The 20,596-nt window shown below is 39.0% G+C and overlaps 1 protein-coding gene across 1 annotated transcript in view; it reads left to right on the forward strand.

Moving 5' to 3' along the window:
• RPS6KC1 (ribosomal protein S6 kinase C1) overlaps positions 1 to 10,977 on the forward strand; it is a gene marked incomplete in the record, with an annotated part of 92,380 nt that extends 81,403 nt beyond the window's left edge. Inside the window, 2 exon segments of the mRNA XM_072409853.1 lie at positions 1,270 to 1,365; positions 9,218 to 10,977. Coding sequence (XP_072265954.1) covers positions 1,270 to 1,365; positions 9,218 to 9,328 — 207 coding nt within the window.
• Positions 10,978 to 20,596: the final 9,619 nt, after the last annotated feature.

Raw genomic sequence — 20,596 nt, forward strand, 5'->3', positions numbered from 1 at the left:
TCCAAAAAGAAAGTCCAAGCTCAGAATATGGGCACTGGGTAGATAGAATAGGGATCATTCTTTTACCATCATAGGGATCATGCGAGTAAGACACCACTTATCTTTTATGGAAATAGTATTCTACCTCTTTTGAAGCTATCCTAAAAGCAAAAACTGTACTTTTTTTTTTTTTTTAACACAGCAGTCATGTAACATGAGAGGGGTCGTTTGGTGGAAATTGACTAAGCTTTTTGAAACCACAAAGCCTACATTTTATTGTATTGCAGCTTACCAGTATGGTTTTATTCAAAGTTCAGTTCTAAAAATTTTTAAACTTGATATTCAAGCCATCATTGTTAGCTCGTTGTTACACTACAGGGAGTCTTTAGGGGAATTACTTCTGACAACAAGCAGCAAATATGGCCCCCCTGTATACCCTAACAGCTGGCAATGTCAACATTGAGCCTATTGTTAAGGTACACTGTGTTACCTTCTAATTGAATGATAGTCTTAATGGGCAGCACCTGATACAGCTTCTTGTGATTATTATTATTAAACAATGTTTATATAGCGCCAACATATTACGCAGCACTGTAGATTAAATAGGGGTTTCAAATGACAGACAGATACAAACAATGACACAGAAAGAGGGGAGGACCCTGCCCAGAAGAGCTTACAATCTAAGAGGTGGATGAAGTATCACACAATGGGAAGAGAGATATATAGTGGTGGGAAATAGTAAGGATTTAGGAGACAGAAGAAGGCGGGTAGGGAGATTTGAAAAGATTGGTTTGGAGTGCTTTTTTATAAATGAGCAGAAAATAGGAGCAAGCCGAATAGGACGAGGAAGACCATTCCAGAGAGTGTGATGGGAAGGGACAGATGCTGGAATTCTCCTGCATTTGTAGTACAGCTCTGAAGTTAAGGGTTTCCCCTGAAGATGATCAAAAGGACTAACAAGTTTTTAAGCTATTTATTGTGACTCTATTTTCTTCTTACTCTTCATTCAACTAAAAAAAATTGCCTTCACATACCCTTTTGATAATATTTACAAGTATATAAAACAATACTTTTCATGACAATAGGGTAATAAGAGTTAACTGAATCCCACCTGCCACATTGTGGTTATGCCTAGTGGCCAGCGCTGGGGGCTCAGGTACAGTGAACTCGCTGTCAGAGAGATAAAAGAAAGCTGTGTACAGTATAAATCTGACCTATATATAACATGTTCATACGACATTGTTTGATTAATTGCATATGTAAAGCTTTGTGTTCTCTATCCTTTTTTAGGCACTGGTGGATTGTCACCCAGCAGGAATCACCACTCACACTTCCCTCAACATGCCAGAGTGTGTATCTAAAGAGGCAAGGTCCCTCCTTCAGCAGGTAATGTGGCAATAACCCGATTACCGTTAAACACCCTATTTAAAGGGAATGTATATTGTGTTTTTATTACAATGTATTTTAGATTGTTATGGCATTGTGTATCTTAAAGTAACTGGACCCCCCAAGAGGCATTTAAGGAAGCTACAAAAATATACAAAATATACTAGCCTTACTTCTGTCACCCATATTCTTTCCACCAGTAATGTAATAATAATAATTAGTATTGTACTAATACTAGTATTTAGTCTTCTTGGCTGAATGACTCCAGAAAATTCTGTAGGTTAATGGCTTCATGGGCTTGTCATCCAGAAAAACCCTATACTCGCATACAGTGATTCAAGAATCAACATCTAGTTTATTTTGTGCACCAGTTACATTAAATCAGTGTTTCTCAACCAGGTTTCCTCCAGACATTGCTGGGGGTTCCTTGAGCAATGAGCAATTTTTGTCTCCCAAGTCTGTTTAAATTGCACGAGGATCTTTGTGGACACCTGCATGGGTGGAAATCCCCAAACTGGCTAGCAATGTAAGAGGCATTCTTCCTACTGACCACCTCCATTAATATACTGTGGGCGGTGGATCTAGTAATTATAGCAGGAGGTTTCCTAAAAGTTTTTTCAAGGGTTAAAGTTTGAGAAACATTGCATTAAATGTTTTAAATTAATTTCAAAGTACTTTTTTCACTCTTTTTGTTTTTAGGCAGCTCAAAAAAAAAAAAACGCACCTTAATTGAATTTGGGATCTTTGTTATGTTTCATCCCACAAATAGCAAACTATAATAACAAAAGCTAAAATGTAAAAATTGCCCTGGAGCTGAACTGTTTAAATATTTGCATGTATTATGTCATATATTTACATACTTCAAAAAGAAAACCATTTAAAATGTTTATTTTTTAGAATGAATAAGTAAAGTATGTTTAAATAAAGAAAAATATATCTATCTATATTATTATTATTATTATTATTATTATTATTATTATTAAACAGTATTTAAATAGCACCTACATAGTATGCAGCGCTGTACATTAAATAGGGGTTGCAAATGACAGCCAGATACAGACAGTGACACAGGAGGAGGAGAGGACCCTGCCCTGAAGAGCTTACAATCTAAGAGGTGGGGAAGCAGCATACAAGTGAGTAAGAATACATAGACCATGCCTGCCCCCTTCTTAAAATGTCTATGGCCATGCACCCTATCTGTAACAAGCATGCAGTCAGTGATGGGGCACCTGCTTTTCATACATGTTTTGGGTCAGTATAGAAGCTAGGGCATCAATATAACAGCCAGGCTTAATGAGATTTGCATTTTTCCCCCATTATTAGATTTTTTGCGGAAATTGCAAGTAAGGTGCAAGTTTTTCCTTTGCTTTTTTCTGTCTTTCATGGTAAAAATGAAAGTCTTCTAATACAGTCACTGTGTGATATATTCAGATTTTGTTTTTTAATGTTAGAACATAAGATAGATTTTTGGCACAACTCTTAAAACGCTTCCTAAGCTGTCACACTGAGTCCTTCCTTAAACACAGGCCCACTTTCAGTCAATCATTATTCCATACAGGCCGCTATTTGTATAGAATCATGGATGAGGAGAACAGTCTACGACAGTGAATAAAACAAATGGATTTGATGGTTTTGTGTTTTTTTTTTTCTTCTCCCCAGCTTTGCTTATTTTATGAACAGCTGGTTTGGAGATTCTTTCTGCCCCCAGTGAATGCCGCAGCTCACAGATGAAATATTAAAACCGCAAATGTTGTCAAGCGCTCGCCTGACACTGAACTTCTGAAGACGCGGCCTCTGTTTCAGGTGCCTTTACCGGAGTCAGCGCTTCGCTCCTGATCTTGGCTCATCCGTTCCGAGATCTTGACAAGGCTGGCAATGGGAAGAGAGGATTTAAGTGCAAAGAATTCCCTTTGCCTTTTCTCTTCTGCGGTGCCTGGAGCAGATTTTTGGCTTCGTAGAAGTGCAGAGGGGGGGGGGGGGGATGGTGTTGGTGGAAGGTTTCTGATGATCTGTGTTTGTTCCCCTATTAGAAATAGGATCATTTCAGACATCTGTGTTTTACAAATTCTCTCTGATGGCAGACTTGTCTCATTTTGTCTGCCTTGCACTTGTCAAAATACATCCTACTCTTTCCACATCACATCTGAGACCCAAGCGATCTGTTCTAAGGGAGATCCAAGGACATCGGCTCCCTCGAGATTTCTGTGCAGGAGGTGGCACAGCGTTCTCTACTAGAAGGGCAATTATGTAAGGTGCTTTTTTGACTTTTACAGAAACACAACTTCAGAAGCAATGAGGGTTGTGATTTTATTAAGCTAGTGAATCTTATGTGAAGTTTTTGCATATAATTGTTTCCTAGATATTTCATCATCATTATTATTATTATTACCCAGTGCTGTACAAATAAATAGGGGTTGCAAATGACAGACAGATACAGACAATGACACAGGAGGAGGAGAGGACCCTGCTCCGAAGAGCTTACAATCTAAGAGGTGGGGGAACGGCATGCAATAGAAAGGGAGATATGGAATGGTGGATGAGTAGTGAGGGTTTAAGAGACAGAAGAAGATGGGTAGGTAAGCTTGAGTAGATGGATTTTTTGGGCTCTTTTAAATGAGCAGAAAGTAGAAACATGAACATGCCAATTAAAGCCCAGCTTAACCAAACATTTTACAAGGCAAATTTTCAAAGTGTTGATAAGTGTAAATTATCTTGTATATTACAGATCCAAAAACGCATTGTATAGCTTTGCTTGCCTGTAGCTGTTCACCTTACTAAACAGCCTTTACTAAAGGGCCTCTCATGTCTTTTCGTCTCCTAGTAATACATTCATTTTGTTTACCACTTACATTCTGCAATTTACCAGATTTACCCCCTAGTGTGGACACAAGCCACATTTGACCCATAAAACAAGAATGCTGCCCCTTTGCTTCTATACCCTGTATTCAGCTTGATGGCTAATATATTTGACTTTATGTCCATGTCTTTGTTTTTTGTCTTATTCACATTTTGTTTTAAATACCTGTTGATTGCCAGTGAATTACTGTTCCTAGGTGTCCATGACAATGATTTAGTGTCTGCAGCATTGACAATGCATTATGCATGTCCTGCAAAAGCAAAAACAAAGCTTTTTCTGTTTGTGCATCACATGCCCCTATTCATTTTTTTCTGCTTCAAGGGTCACATGGTAGACCTAGACATTAAATATTCAGTGGCTTGTCCAAGTAGCCTCACTGTTATTACACTTTGAAGTAGTTTGATGGCATATGTGACCCATTGAGGCTTCGCTCCCGCCAATGGTGGCCTTACTAGTTCAACAAACGGAGAGAAGAGAATCCAGGAGATCTCACTATAATATTGTAATTTATGATTTTAATTTTATTTGATTGAAATGGTCATTGTGGTGTGTGTGTATGTATGTATGTATGTAATGTATGTATGTATGTGTGTGTGTATATATATATATATATATATATATATATATATATATATATATATATATATATATATAGATCCTATTTGTATATCTTATAGATACCGGGCATAAAATGATGGTTAAAGACTGTGGACATTATTATTATTGTCTTGTATTTATATAGCGCCAACATATTACGCAGCGCTTTAGAAAACCCATAGTCATGTCACTAGACTGTCTGTCAGAAGTGCTAACAATCTTATGTCCCAGTCATTAACTTGGTCTGTGGCCAATTTGGGGGGAAGCCAATTAACCTAACTGCATGTTTTTGGAATGTGGGAGGAAACTGATGCAAACATGGGGAGAACATGCAAACTCCATGAAGATAGTGTCCTGGCCAAGATTCGAACCTGGGACCCAGCACTGTGAAGGTCAGAGTGCTAACCACTGAGCCACCATGCTGACATGCTAAAGATTTGGTTGGAGACCAAATGCATGCTAAGGAGAATAGTGAGAAACTGGAGGCATGGTTTTGAGGTTAGTCCAAGGTCCAGGCTGCTGCTATTACCTTTTTCCAAATCCATTCTCCCACTTTTACTACAGACTGCTAAGCTGCACGAAAGCAAAAGTGCCTCAGGTTGACCACCAGGGCTCTGAGTGCTTGGAGGTAATCCAAGCTTTGGTACTTCTATATGGGTGACATTGAAGTGATCAGATATAATGGTAGTAATAAAAAAGAAATAATGGTATGTTGAGGAAAGCCACCTATTTGTACAATTTTCCTTTAAATCATGAGTTCACAATAGTTATGAATTTATTGGTTGCAAATAACTAAAAAAAAGTGTGTCCCTGCTGAAAGCAAATTCACTTCTTTATTTGGTAACATTATATGCATGACTACAACTCTTTGGCAAGAAAAGCTACTTGCTTTCTTCCATCTATACTCTGACTAGACCTAGACGACATCCCTATATAATAAATACTGTATAACCTATTGAGTAATTTACAAAAGGCACAAAGGCCAAGTCTTTAGTCAAAGTCGCATGCTGTCAGCCTTTTGTCTGGGTCTTTGAGCTTTGACCCAGCATCCTTGTAGACTAGTGGCCTGTGAGGTCATTCCTGGTCCATCACGTCTGCTGAGAATCCTCACAGGCCACCTGCACTGCTAAACCAGAAGTAATAAGAAAGGGGAAGGCGTTCTCCGAAATTAACCCCTGCACCCTTCAATGACCCAGCAACTTCATCAAGGCTTGTAACACCTCTGCAAGTGGCCACTGGGGAGATTCCAATCTAGCCTGTTGTTTGTAGGAGGAAACCAGCAGTCCATGTTGTCAGGAAGTCTTTAGCAGGAAAAAGGAAAGCCCTATAGTAGCATAGGGAGGGCTTGTCTGTTTTTCCTTTCCTTTTCCACTTACAAATGTCACAGACACGTCCAGGGGGAGCATCTGGGGAAATTTATGCCACTCCATACCCTACGTACAAGGCCTTTGACTTTACTTTCATACTCTTCAAAGTTTCCTCTGCTTTGTAGTGGCAGATGAAGACAAATGTTTGACTGGGGAAAATCCCAGCGTCTGTACTGTACTCGATGCAAAGAACCTTACAGTACAAGCTTTTCATACACTGACAAAATATTTTGTGATTTATACATTGTATTAGTGCTTCATTACCTAGCTCATAATACAATTACTGGAGGCACTGCATGCTATAAAAGGAAAATCTCTGTTTAAGGAATCGTAACAGATGCTACATTAATATCTCCTATTAATGTTCAGCTAGATCTTTAATTCGACAGCATCTTTGGTTCTACATAACTGATTTTCATTGGGATATCGGCTCTAAGGTTGTTCCTACTTGGGGTAAATAGCAATGCATCTCTGTAGTCCATGTAGACTATAGTAGCTCCTCGGGGGACTAGGCTGATTGAATTCACTGCAGGTCAAATAGTGTTATCACCCTGCGTAAGAAAGGCCCGTGGGAAATATTAATTTTTTGAATTCATGCTTTTTGCAGGTTATTCACTTATTATATCATATGTACATATCATAATACTTTGGCAATGAAAACAGGTTGTTGAAATGAAAAAATCATTATTTGTGGCCCACACACGTTTTCACACTTTTCGATTAGTCGATGGGCCTGAAATATTAAAGCTCCCCATAACTGGTGACTGACAGTGATCCAGCAGAACTGTAAAGGAATTCTAAAAATGATTTACTAATACTATTATTATTATTATTGTTATTATTGTTAAACAGTATTTCTAAAGCCCCAACATATTACACAGCGCTGTACATTAGATAGGGGTTGCAAGTGACAGACAGATACAGACAGGAGGAGGAGGGGACCCTGCCCTGAAGAGCTTACAGACTTAAGAGGTGGGGGATGTATCACACAATAGTAGGGGGGTATGGATTAGAGGGTGAGCAGTGAGGGTTTAAGAAACAGGCGAAGACGGGTGGGAAAGTTTTAAAAAGTAGGTTTTAAGGACACTTTTAAATGTGCAAAAAGCAGGAGCAAGCCGAACAAGATGAGGAAGACCATTCCAGAGAGTTGGAGCAGAATGAGGAAGATATTTGCTATTCGTTTTCAATTGTTTTCCGTTCTGGGCCAGATCTCTTCCAGGTTTCTGGTTTACCCATGAAAGTCTAACCTCTCTTGGGAGAGCTTTGATAAATCAGGCCCAACAGTCCACGCATCAGATTTTGAGACAAGTGGAGGAAGAACTTGGCACTGGAAAGAGAGAATAGTTTTGGGGTAGGGTGAAATCAAAAGGCCATGTTAGTGCCCACTTTGCAGTTTGGATGACAGCTTGCTTTGTTTTGGAAGGGCACAGGTACACTTTAATAATCATAATGCTTAGAATAGTAAGAGCTACTCCAGTTTTTAAGTCCTTTTGAAATCTGACAATTACATTAAATACTGATATGACAGTTTCAAGAAACCTTGTTGCAAAATAAAAATTTTACGAAAAGGATGTAAAGAAGAGTTTTAATTACTTGACCTTGCCAGTGATCTTCAAGTGATACAGGACCAGGGGTCTTTCCACTGGTCCATTTGTCAATTCTGTGTCTTGCAGTAACTTGCAGTGGATATCAGGAAAAAAATATTTAGTGGGGCACCAAGAATCCAACACTAGAAGTATCTCAGATTATGTCAATATTTCAGACACTTTAGCCCTTAAATCTTATCTTCAGCCTTGCACAGTTATATTTACCTCAGTCCTGAAATTGGTTGATCTGACTTTGCTGTACAATATAGGAGTCTTGCAGTGTGCATTAAGTGCTGAAGACAGTCATATTTTGGCTGTTGTGCATCCAGGGTATTATAATTCTTTCCTTACCTCCTTTACAGTTAGCATGATTGGATCTCACTTAATCATGCTAACTCAGTACAAGGAGGCGCTCTTTTGTCTGAAGGAAAAGATATTTAATCTCTGGATAAGGAAGGGATTCTTCACTGTAAGATCTGTGAAAATATGGAATAGGCTCCCTCAGGAAGGATTTTCAGCAATTTATATCGATTCCTTTAAGAAAAAATCTAGTAGTTTCTCTAGAAGCACAGAATATTAGGGGATTAAAGTTTTTAAGCAGCAGTCGCCAACCTTTTCAGGTCCATGGACCACTAAAATCACCGGCTCCCGACCCTGCATATGCGGGGAAGTCGGTTGTCACTCAAGGGGGAGAAACCTCCTTCAGAGTGATGTCATAATGACATAAACCCACCCACTCTCCCATCGCAGATTTGAGCCTGCAATGGGAGAGTGGGGATACAGCCCGCCCACCTTCCTGAGCCTGGGAACTGCTCGGGGGACATGGTCCACGGCTCTGGCCGGTGCGTCACCCCAGCAGGGTCCTTCTCCTGACCCCGCTTGGGAATGCACCGACCAGAGCCGCGGATCCCCAATATTTTTTCCGGTTGGCGACCGCTGTTTTAAAGAAAACATGACAGAGACTGTTTAGCCGGGGAACATGCGATTACTTAATGGAATCGTGAAGGAATTTTTCCCCTGTTGGAGTAAATTGTACCAGGGTTTTTTTTTGCCTTCCCCTGGATAAAATATGCCTATAGGGTTTTTATCTGAGTTATGTTTATTTCCCTAGTGGTTGAACTTCATAGACATGTCTTTTCTCAACCTGACTAACTATGTAACTTAATGTATGAATCAGTCTGGCATTTCAAATGCCTAGTGATGTTGTCACTGGGTTATTTAATGAAAACTGGTGATATTTAGGGATGACTGGGGAAAATGAAAACCTAGAGAAGACAAAATATTAGCAGATTAAACCTCAGCTTTAAAGGCAATAAAGATCAGCTGCACAGGTCAAGTAGGTATAACATCCATTTTTTAAATGTATAATTTTATCTGTTACACTTTTTTTATTGAAAATGTTTAGTAGTATTTATAATTTTTTATTTATTTTTATTTTTTTTTAGCTTTTGCAGTTTAACCCCCTGGAGCGCCTGGGTGCAGGAGTTGCAGGTGTCGAAGAGATCAAATCACATCCCTTCTTTACTGGAGTGGCCTGGGAGGAATTTACTAGATGAAATGATATCCATCAAAAAACTTTGGGAAAACTACCTACTTATATTTTACAAAATTGCACAGACAGAACTGACATCACTTCGTGGTCATGTTATCAATAGCTTTTTTTCTGTTACTGGTCCCCTTCCTAGTCCTTAGATGGTGATGAAGCCCAAGACCGTTCTCCTCAATTTATTCACTTTGCCTAAAAACAGAGTCTCTTCCCCATGGAACAGATTGCATCCAAATAAACTCTTAACTGGATATCAGAGACAAAAGAAAGCATATTGAAATAGTAGTTTGCTTTGCATGTGTTGGATGATGTACGAATGCTTGTACAAGTATAAATGTACAGTCCTAAAGCTGAACTCCAAGCAGATATTTAGGGTTTTTAATATTTTTATCATGTATTTATGTAGAGCCAATATATCACATATTACTTTGCAGAGTCCATAGCCATGTTACTAATGGTCTCTCGAGTTCATAATCTAATATCTCTACCAAAGTCAAAATTTATTGTCTATAGTTAGTTTTTGTAATGGTCTATTTTGGGGGGGGGCTTTTACCTACTGGTATAATACATCATGGGATGCAAGAGGAAACCTCCGCAACATGTGGAAAACCTACTCACCATGCTTTCAGTTTACAGTCCAAGATATAAACCTTCGGTTTATAATGGCTGCCAAGGTTGCCATTAAATTCATTTGGGTATTCATTTTTAACCGTTTGTTTTAAATATTTAGAATATATTCTAAATTGATCCTTTATTTAGTGTCCGGTAAATATTTATGGGGGAAGCAGGAGCAGCATGGCTGGGCAGTCGTGCACTTCTTTATTGAACTAGGTTCATATAACATTTGTTGGTAACCAAGCCGAATGATGACAATATCGGTGTGGAGAAGGTTCTTCATTTTCTTGTGTACAGGCTTGTACAAGCATGTCTGATGGGCTTAAAGAAGTGGCATGGGCGTCTGTGTACAGCTGTGCCTGTGCTCATTTCTAGTTGCCATTCATCAGGTTGGAACACTGTGACATTTTTACAAAATACACTGTGTAAGCTCTGTGTCCGATGATGTAGAGCTTCTTTTACGTAAGCTGTAACAATAGAAGGAATGGCAGAGGAGCGCCATAATGGTAAATGGGTCAGAGGTTAGGCTATAAAAAGATTCTGTCGTTGTTCCTGCAAATAAGCAGCATGGCAAAATCTCTTTTAAAATATACCATACTTTATATGTAATTTTATTGTGTACCAAAATACAGCTAGTAAAAGTTCCTGAATCCATTCATATATTGGCTTCCTGCAACCACCTACACTGTAGGATAAGAAGATGCCGTCAAGACAGCATGTGGGAGAAGCAGAGAACAGAGTGAATATTGGGTATTTTGATGGATTTACTAGTCTGGGGCATGTCAGTGTATTAATGTGGGGGGTCACTAAATTGGCTATGTTTTCTGGCAGGCGTGCCAGAGACTGAATAGAATTGAACTTGGAGGTGAAATACTTAAGTTACATTTATATTACCTGTGTTTTTAGCTGTTTGTCTGGAGTTCAACTTTAATAATGGATTTACTATGTACCGTATGCAATGAATGGTTTTAAGTGAAAAGTAAAGGGATCCAAAGTAAAATGTTAAAACAATTGCACAATAATAAAGTTCTCTACTTGGAATAATGTCTGATCCTCTTCTTGTCTCTGTGTTTTCTGAAACCCTTCAAACATATTACAGGAAACCTTTGGATGAACCGCTTGTTCACCCCTATGTGTGCGACAGATTGCACACCGGAGCGGCAGATTTTAATTCTCTCTTTGTGTATACTTAACCGGCTTGCTCCTTTCGTGCAGCCACTTTATACTGGATGATGGCATAAAAACATATTCTGCCCTCATTATGAAAGTGCATTACAATACATTTACATGTTCAGTATGTCCAGGAATGCAGTGTTTTGATGACTTCCCCTGCAGCTCTGAAGTTACACAAGCCTTATTGGATTAAAATAATTTTTTAAACCACAGGAAGAAACAATATGTTTATATTTTCTGTTTACTAGCGGAAGAAGGAATGGTAAAAAAAAATACCCTGTCAATTAAAGTGGACTTGAACTCAGAAAAGTGCTGGTTTGCTATCTTATAAGGAATATCTAGAAATGGTATTTGTGCATAAGCAGCACCTTAAAAAATTAGAATTCCTCCTTTAATTTATTGCTAAATGTCTTCTGCTTGGAAAATTCTGTTACGAGCTGCATAGCTAAAAATCTGAAGTGCAAGATCACTGGCTGCTACTCTTCGTACATTTGGAGTTTTCACTTCCTGTTCTGCTTGCTGGAGAGAAAGCTGTACCTGTTGGCATGCAGAACAAGGATCTCCCTGATTATGCTTTATTCATTCTCTTAGTATGTGATTTCCAAACCTCTCCAGCTGCTTCTTGGTTATTACTCTGGCCACCAGTCATCAAATGGGCAGCTCTGACATGAGGTAGCAAACACTGCTCTTACCTTCCCTTCCCTGGGAGTTCCCTTTAATCTTTCCACTGGTTTATTTGTCAATTCTGTGTCTTGCAGTAACATGCAGTGGATATCAGGAAAAAACTATTTAGTGCAAAATCCACACTAGAAGTGTCTCAGATTTATGTGAATTCTCCAGACACTGCAGCCCTTAAAAGTGACCAACCACATATCTTCAGTCTTGCACATTTGTATATACCTCTGTCCTGAAATTGCTTGATCTGACTCTGCTGTACATTATAGGAGACTCACAGTGTGCATTAAATGCTGAAGACACTCTGACCATCTGTCATCAAATGGGCAGCTCTGACATGAGGAAGCAAACTCTGCTCTTCTACCAAGATGCCTGCCTCCACATTGATACACACTGCTGAACAAGGTATGGTACATCAGTAATGTGGAAAAGATCATCTGCAGGGAGACCACAGGCATTAATACTGACTATCCCACTGCCTTTCTGCACAATTCAGTTTCCCCACTCTAATTTCAATATTTTCCCGGTAAAGAATAAACAAAACTCTCACCAAGTAGCCAAAATATTTCTTGTTTTGCCAATATTGAAAGCAATCCTCTATGGGTCATTTATATGCATTGCATGGGTCCCGGCAAACTTTTTTGTAGGTCTTTGCCTTGGTTTATAGATACTGATGTAGAATTTGAGGCAGCTGTAAAGGTGACTTATTGTATTAAGATTGTATAAATCAAATCTTAATGGTATCACATTTAAGTTAGTACAAACCTAAAGTGGTCTATTTATAAAGCTTAGAACCAGCCCTTAATCAACATTTCCCAGTGGAGAATCTGTCATGAAAATAAACATGGATATGCCTCCTAATATGCACACTTCACTCAACGGAATCAATGCTACCACTGAATTTGGTTCTTCTGTATACACAGCTCACTTTCCAGTGTCTATGATGAGTGAGATGTTCAATACAGTGCACACAGCTCATTTCTCTTCCATGAAAATGATCTGCACTTGAACATGCCGCTTTCTTTCTAGTTTTCGTGCAAAGTGATCTCAATTTCTTGAATCCATGTAACGAAAGAAATCTGCTTTGCATTACACACAGCTCACTCTATTGTCTATGTCACCAGTCAGATCTGTACTGCTGTATGCACAGCTCTCTTCCTTCCATGTCACCAATGAGTTGTGCACTTTAGAATACATAGTTCATTTTCCAGTATTCATATCATTAGTAATATTTATATTCTAGCACACACAGCTCATTATCCTGTAATTATAGCAACATATGTGAAATTTGTACTCCATAAATGTTTCCAAATCTGACTGTAAAGCTGTTGTAAAGAAACCACCAATTTCTCTCCTTTGCTTGTGGGGCAGTATTTTAATAAACATAAAGGCAGACCTTTCAGCAAGTTTTTTTTCTTCCTTTCAACTTCTTCATTTCTTGTTCAGATTGGGATAATATAGTTCTGACCCCTGTGCTTGCAGAAGACTTTCCCGAAGCCTTCTGGGATGTATGGTTTGGATAATCCAGGGGTTTTTCAGGATAGTCTAGCCACAGACAACCAATGCTGAGCATGCTCATTGTTCAATAAGTGACAGCTGGCTCCCAAAACCAAAAAAGCACTGCAGGACAGAATGTGCACCAGGAGAACTGCAGTTGAGAAATTGTATTCTGTAAAGCTATCTGCAGCAACTGCAAACATCCACTGTTAGGCCTTGGTCTGCATTGCTTGCACCACGTTTACTATATGGCAAAAGTTTTATTATGTACACCCACCAGCAACTTTATTAGGTGCACCTGGAATGAACCTTGTTTTGACTTTGACAAGGTGCTGGAAATACTTCCTAAGGATTTTGCTGCAGCCCATCTGATTAAAATTTAAACATGTACTTTCGGAGATGGTCTTTTGCATACCTTGCAAGTGGTTGCTTTTCTATCAGCTCAAACCAATCTGGCAAGATCATTGGCACTCATTGGATGTGTTTCTTATTTTTAAATCATTGTCTGTACACCCTAGGTGATGGTTGTGCTTGAAGGTCCCAGCAAATCATCAGTTTCTGAAATACTAGCTTATCTGGAACCAACTACCAGGCTACCTTCAAAGTCACTTAAATCACCTTTATTTCCCCATTCTGAATATTATTAATAAACAGGATTTATATAGCGCCAATATATTACGCAGCGCTGTACATTAAATAGGGAATGCAAATGTCAGACAATGACACAGGAGGAAGAGAGGATCCAGCCCAAAGAGGTTACAATCTAGGAGGTGGGGGAAGTAACACACAATAGGAGGGGAGATATGTAGTGGTGGGAAGTAGTGACGGTTTAGGGGCAGAAGAAGATGGGTAGGGTGAGTTTGAAAAGATGGGTTTTAAGGGCTCAAAGAGCAGAAAGTAGTAACAAGCTTAATAGGAGCAGGAAGACCATTCCAGAGAGTTGGGCAGCTCTAGAATAGTCTCATGTGATGAGGTTATTAGTGAGGAAGTTATTAGTAGGTCATTGGAGGAGTGGAAAGAGCGGCTAGGGGGGGTATTTTTCTATCAGGTCAGAAAGATAAGTGGGACAAGAACTGTGGAGGGATTTGAAGGCAAAGCACAGGAGCTTTATTTTAATTTTCAGGTGAAATGGAAGCCAATGAAGAGAAATACAAAGAAGGGCAGCAGAAGAGGAGCGGTGGGAAGGCCCATTTGAGCTTTACCAGAAACTATGCAAGTCTTATAATGGAGCACCCCATATCTTTGGCCTTTTAGGAGACTTTTGCAATATAGTCGTGTACAGTTTCTTGGAGGTGCCTGCTATATAGTCTGGGCCAATTCAAGATGGCTTCAGTACACTTTAAGCACTTGTTTGTATAATGCAGAGCTTTTTTTTAAACTTATCAGTTCAATTTAGTGGTTGTGATTTTTTATTTTCTTTTTTTTTTTTTTATTTTACTTGGCCAAACAAAAAGGACATCATGAAACAGCTGCAGAAAAGTTTACCTGCAACCCTGATACCCTTGATAACATAAAAAAATATATATATCATGTCGTAATGCAAAAATCTGAGGGGGGTTCACGTTCCGTCTCCACTCTGTAGTTATTCCACACACACGCACCATGTGTGCCTCAGGTTTCATTAGGTATTCTAACAATCTGTGGTCGCCCTAGGAGTTCCCCAAGGAGAGCTGGAGAAAACTGATGATTGAGGCAAGAACTGACCCCCCTTCCCCTGGATGTTCACAAGATTGGCATACATCTCTGCATAAATTGACATCATTTTGTCTATTATTTAAAAGCCAACTATTAAATAAAAATATATTTTTCGGTTTATTGTATAGGGTTAATACCTGCAATATTAATATGCAGTCAAGTAATAGTATACAGTTCAAGTTATAATAGCAGTGGGAGTGTTTACAATGGTCAATATTTTATATATATATATTTATATTTTTTTTTTTTTTTTTTTTTTTTTGATCCAGTGAGACCTAATATTTTTCAACTGCTTGTAATAGGGGTGACTTCAATCGGTATGTGGCACCCAGTGGTGTTGTCACCTGGACAGGGTAGCTTTAATAATATTTTACTAAAAAAAAAACAAATTATTATAATATAGCACCATTGTCTTAAACAGCTCTTTTTTACAGAGTCCATATTCATGTCGACAACTGCCCCTTAAAAAAGTTACATTCTAATGCCCCTACTATGATCATAGACACCAAAATCCTATTACCATGGCTCTAGCAAAGTAAGGACATCACATAGGAGGCCAGATTATTTTTGCTGAAAACAATCTTTTGTGATTGGCAGACATACGCAGGTGCAAAGTGTGCCATTGCATAAGGAACCTTGACCCTCCTCAGCTAACAAGTCCCCTCCAGCAGCTCCGTCACTGACTTTCGAGAGAGCCGAAGTTATAATCTACTGTTAAAGAAGAATTTTTTGATACCAACCCGCTTAAACTTGCATCGCTATTTATAGCTTAAGTATGTTTATTAGCTATATTATTCAGTTAGATTTATTGGCTTCCCCCTAAAATTCAACTTAGACTATATTCATTACATATGACTATGGTAGGGACATTTGATTGTGAGTCCTTTGAGGGACAGCTAGTGACATAACTATGAACTTTGTAAAGCGTTGCGTAATATATTGGCGCTATAGTAATAATAAATACTGTGTAATAATAATAAGTCAGTTTTTCTTTACATTGTGATATATTGGTGATATGTATATGATTCTCTCATTTACATTACTTTTATATATATATATATATATGTATGTATATACACTTTTTATATTACCTCAACTAATATTCTGTCATGTTATGCTATATACTAGTTGCTGCTACTTGTCTCTACCTCCCCTGAGGAAGCCGAATGGCGAAACGCATCAGTCCAAGAGACATTTATGTCCTTTTCTACAATTTCACCATTGCACTTTTGTTAATTTAATAGGATTACTCTGCCTAGGGTCTGTATGAGAAAGGGAGGCACCCACACAGCTTCCTGCTGTGCCCTTTTTCATAGGAGTGTACTGCGCTCATCCCAGATCAGTCTTAAACCAAGCTCCCATGGTAGATTGGGGAACTGTTGTACATGTTATATTTTTACCTGGCATGAGCACAACCATTTGTTTTGGGTAACTGTCACTCCACTATGTCCCCTGCTGTGGTCATTGGTTCCTACCTCTGGTTATTAAGGTGTTTTGTTAAAATGAATGTCAAGGTCAGCAGGAGAAACTACTTATTGACATAGCCCTGTCATTTGAATTTGAATTTTAGTAGTGGACTCTTGTACAAAATAACGCTTGCACCCTTTTTTGATACAATTTTTATGAGTTTTACATGGTTACATGATATACAGAAAAGAATAAATTGCTCCTATAGTTAGGAGGTGATGATGATGTAAATTGACCGAACCTTTTTTACCTTTTGCCTAATTACAATCCTGGATACGATCAGCAATTTATTTCCCTTAGAAGTGGAATGTTCGCTAGTTACCTCGGATCTCCACGTACATTCCTGCACAGAGAAATCTATCTGTCCCAGAGGTGAGCTGTTTCCTAAACACTACAAGCAAAATGTAAAATGTGTTGGCTCAAAGGGAAACCTGATCACGTTTTTTTCCTTTTGCAAAAATCCCCTCTCTGCTGTGTCTTTGTTTTCATGTGCTTTATGACAGGCGTACGACTGCAATAACAGTACGATGTAACAGGTCACCGGTATCAGAGCACAGAGTGCGGCTCTGACATGACATCATTGCTCGCAGCCTCCTGTTCATCTATCTCATAACAGGATGTCCCTCAGGTAAGGCACAGGAACAGCTGCCTCAATGAGACTCGGAGGAAATATCTGTTTGGATGGGGACGCTTGTAATAAAACTTCCTTCCACCTTTTCTCTGTCACTCCCCAGTTATATTATCAGGTGGTTCCCCCAACTCTGAGTCCCCTTGAGAAATAATACCACTTATGGGCCTGATTACATTTGTCCATTTCTCTGCATTCATTTAGTAAAAGTTTTTATGCATGAGCATACATTTAAATTCTAACTTTCACGTCTTTAGATGCAATGGCTTCATGATACAAGTCTTCCTTCAGTGTATAATCTGCAGCAGTAGGTATAAAAATAAAAAAGCATTAAAAATGTGAAAATAACATAAAATATCTTATTTGAAAGAGATAAGACTCTACAGATGTTTAGCCTCCAGAGCTCCTATTGCTGTATTCTGCATGCATGTATAGAATGTTTGCGCATTATGGAACTCTTACCAGTCAATATGTCTTTCCTCAATGGTGCAACATCTGCAATTTCATCTGTACTAACTTTTTTATTATTGTTATTATCCAGTATTTATATAGCGCAGACATATTACACAGCACTGTACAAAGTCATGTCACTAGCCGTCCCTCAAAGAATCTCACAATCTAATGTCCCTACCATAGTTATATGTCCTAATACAGACTATGATCGATTTTGGGGGGAAGCTAATTAACTTAACAGCATGGTTTTGGAGCTTCACCCAACTTTTTATAGATTTGTCTCTATTCCCCGCTGTCTCTACTGGACAATCATGGAAGACATAACTTATCATATGTGCATGAACAAGACTTTGCCTTGAGACCCACAGTATGCTGAAATTGTATACTGAGCAAGAGTCTCTTCTGCAATTTGTTGTATGATTATAGTATTTTGAGTGTAGTTTCTCTTATATTTATATAACATAGTCCACAATAGGCTTTGTCAACCTTTTTACCCCTATAAAACCCCCTAATATAATTTTAAGGTCTCAAGGAACCCTTCTAAAACCAACTACTTGGGGTCATTGGGGAAAAAGCCTTTTACCCCGGTAGCCAGTGGAAGGATGTTCAACCTTACAGTGTTGGCAAGGATACCGGCCCTATACACTACTAAAAATATCATTAGAGTCATGCAGCGGACTCTACTAAGTGGCACTGGCCCCAGAACAGACATTGTGACATTAAAGATTAATCAGCCGCAGTTTGGGAAACCCTTAGCAACCTTTGGAGGAACCCTGATTGAGAATGACTGGGCTGCTCTGAACACCAAGCCTCCGTCTTGCAAATAAACGAGCAGGGAAGCCTGTTCGTAACTAGAAATCGTCCGTATGTGCAATGTCCTTAATTTGCGAACTACCTGTATATGTTTGCAGAAAAATATTTGTGTATATCCATCTCCAAAAATGAATTAGTTTGTAAATATTGGCTTCTTAAAGGATTGTCTGGAAGTTGAATTCCATATCTGGGCCCTTCACACATTCGTTATGTCCCAGTCACACCAGTGAATTGGAAGAAGCAGGTCACGGTTGACTTTTGGCTTTCAGTGCCCCAGTTTTTTTTTTTAAGACTTTGTACTATGGATGCAGAGTTCTCCTGCTTTTAGGTGTTCTAGAAACAGGTTCAAGCCATCCTTGAACCCTTTTTGTGGTTCAGTGTTTTGCTTCAATACCAGTCAAAAAGAAGTTGCAGTAAAAAATATTAAGTTCTGAGAGCTGCACCATAGATCTGATCTTCCGAGATTGTAGAACAGTTTCCAGGAATTGACTTATAGTTTCTCTGATCAAGACATGAGTTCTGACAGCTTCCCCTGATCATCGGACAATGACCAACCATTTCCAGAAGATTTTTCAGTTGGGAGAAACCCTCCAGCGAAACCGCTTTTGTTTGTTGAATTTTGTTCTGCTCGTATTTTCCTTCTGCTACCATTTGTTTAGAAAAATAAAGTTGTTTACGGCATGTGAATGGAGCATTTGCATCCTGGAAATAACGCCGTGTCTGTTCAGCTGGAAAGCAAAAGAAATATTTTGAAGAAAATTAAGCTAGAGTTATACTTATTGGCATTGGGGCATTATTTTCAGCAGGCGGTTTAATTATTTCATTTGCATATGTAAATGCAGGCAAAATAACAGCTGTGCAAACAAAGTCTGATAGCATACGGTCTTGTCGCAACAAAAATATTGACTACTAGGTCTCTGCTTGGGTATGGGTGTGATAAATATAGCGACAAGCTTGCACTGTGCATCTGTTATAGCTCTCTGCTGTGCTCGCGCCCAGTCTCTCTGATATTGTATGATATATCACTGGAGAGAAAAGGCAAGTTGTGGAATTGTGGATCGGGTATGTAGGCTGCATTCTAAAAACGGCAATGCAGTGGATAACTGATGTCCAGAAACTTCTCAGGGTAGTCTGACCCAAGAAAACATACTCCATACTTCCACCGAGCATTTTGCTAGGTAACACATCCTGCGCTGAGCGGAGCAATTACTAAGAGAATACAGAAATTGGTATAGCAAAACTCATCCTAAAGAATGCAAATTTTTTTGCATGTATTGCACAGTAGCTCAGTGACTAGTACTTGTGTTTGCAGTGCTGGGGTCCCAGGTTTGAATTTTGCCCAGGACATGAATAGAGTGTTTATGTTCACTCTAGGCCTGATTCATTAAAGCTCTCCAATACTGGAGAACATGGGTGATCCAACAAACCTGGGATGGATTTAGTCCAGCATTGAAAACGATGAGATTGTGGATCATCCAGTTTCACCCATCATAGTGTATCTTTTACAGTCTTGGAGGTCTTAAAAAATAAGGTCCACTATGTCTTCATGGCTGACAACTCCATAAAGCAGAAGTAAACTAAAAAACAAAAAAACTCACTCACCTTTTGCAGATCCATTAATCCCTACAGCACTTTCCCGCGTCGTCCAAGAATTCTCCTTTGTCCCAGGATGGAGGAAGCACCAGGCACAGCCATCTTCTTGCCCTTCTTCTGCCTACTTCACCCAATCCCACATTGCGCAGGCAAGATCAGCCCTGCCCAGGAGCACCCAGAGCCCCCTGGGATGCATGATGTAGATATCCCAGCAGGCTCTGTGCTCCCAGTCTTTTAGGACAGAAGGTGTTAAAAAAAAAAATAAGGTAATTTTTACCTTTGCCGACCCTTGTATGTAAAGCATAAATTGTAATTTAGGTCTGCTTTAAATGTAAACCAAATAGGTAATTTTCATCTCTTCTACCTCCTACATTGTCAATATTTGCTCTCCTGAAAGTCTACAATAGCTAGAGAATCTTCAGCATCCAAAATGTTAAAGCCCGAAAGGCAAAACGGGAGGAAACAGGGTTGTTTTTTAATTTTTTTTTTTGGCAAGTCCCTATATATATTGTAGTAATCAGCATATACAGTTACAATACAAGATTTTATTATGAAAAACTAGACCCTAAGCCCTCATTTCGTCATGGAGCTTAGATGTCGTATTTCTAAATAGAGTCCTACCATCAGTAACCTGAACATATATTCATCTCGTGGACAATTAAAGGTAAG

Source organism: Pyxicephalus adspersus, chromosome 4 (assembly GCF_032062135.1).
Source record: "Pyxicephalus adspersus chromosome 4, UCB_Pads_2.0, whole genome shotgun sequence".
NCBI classification, from domain to species: domain Eukaryota; kingdom Metazoa; phylum Chordata; class Amphibia; order Anura; family Pyxicephalidae; genus Pyxicephalus; species Pyxicephalus adspersus.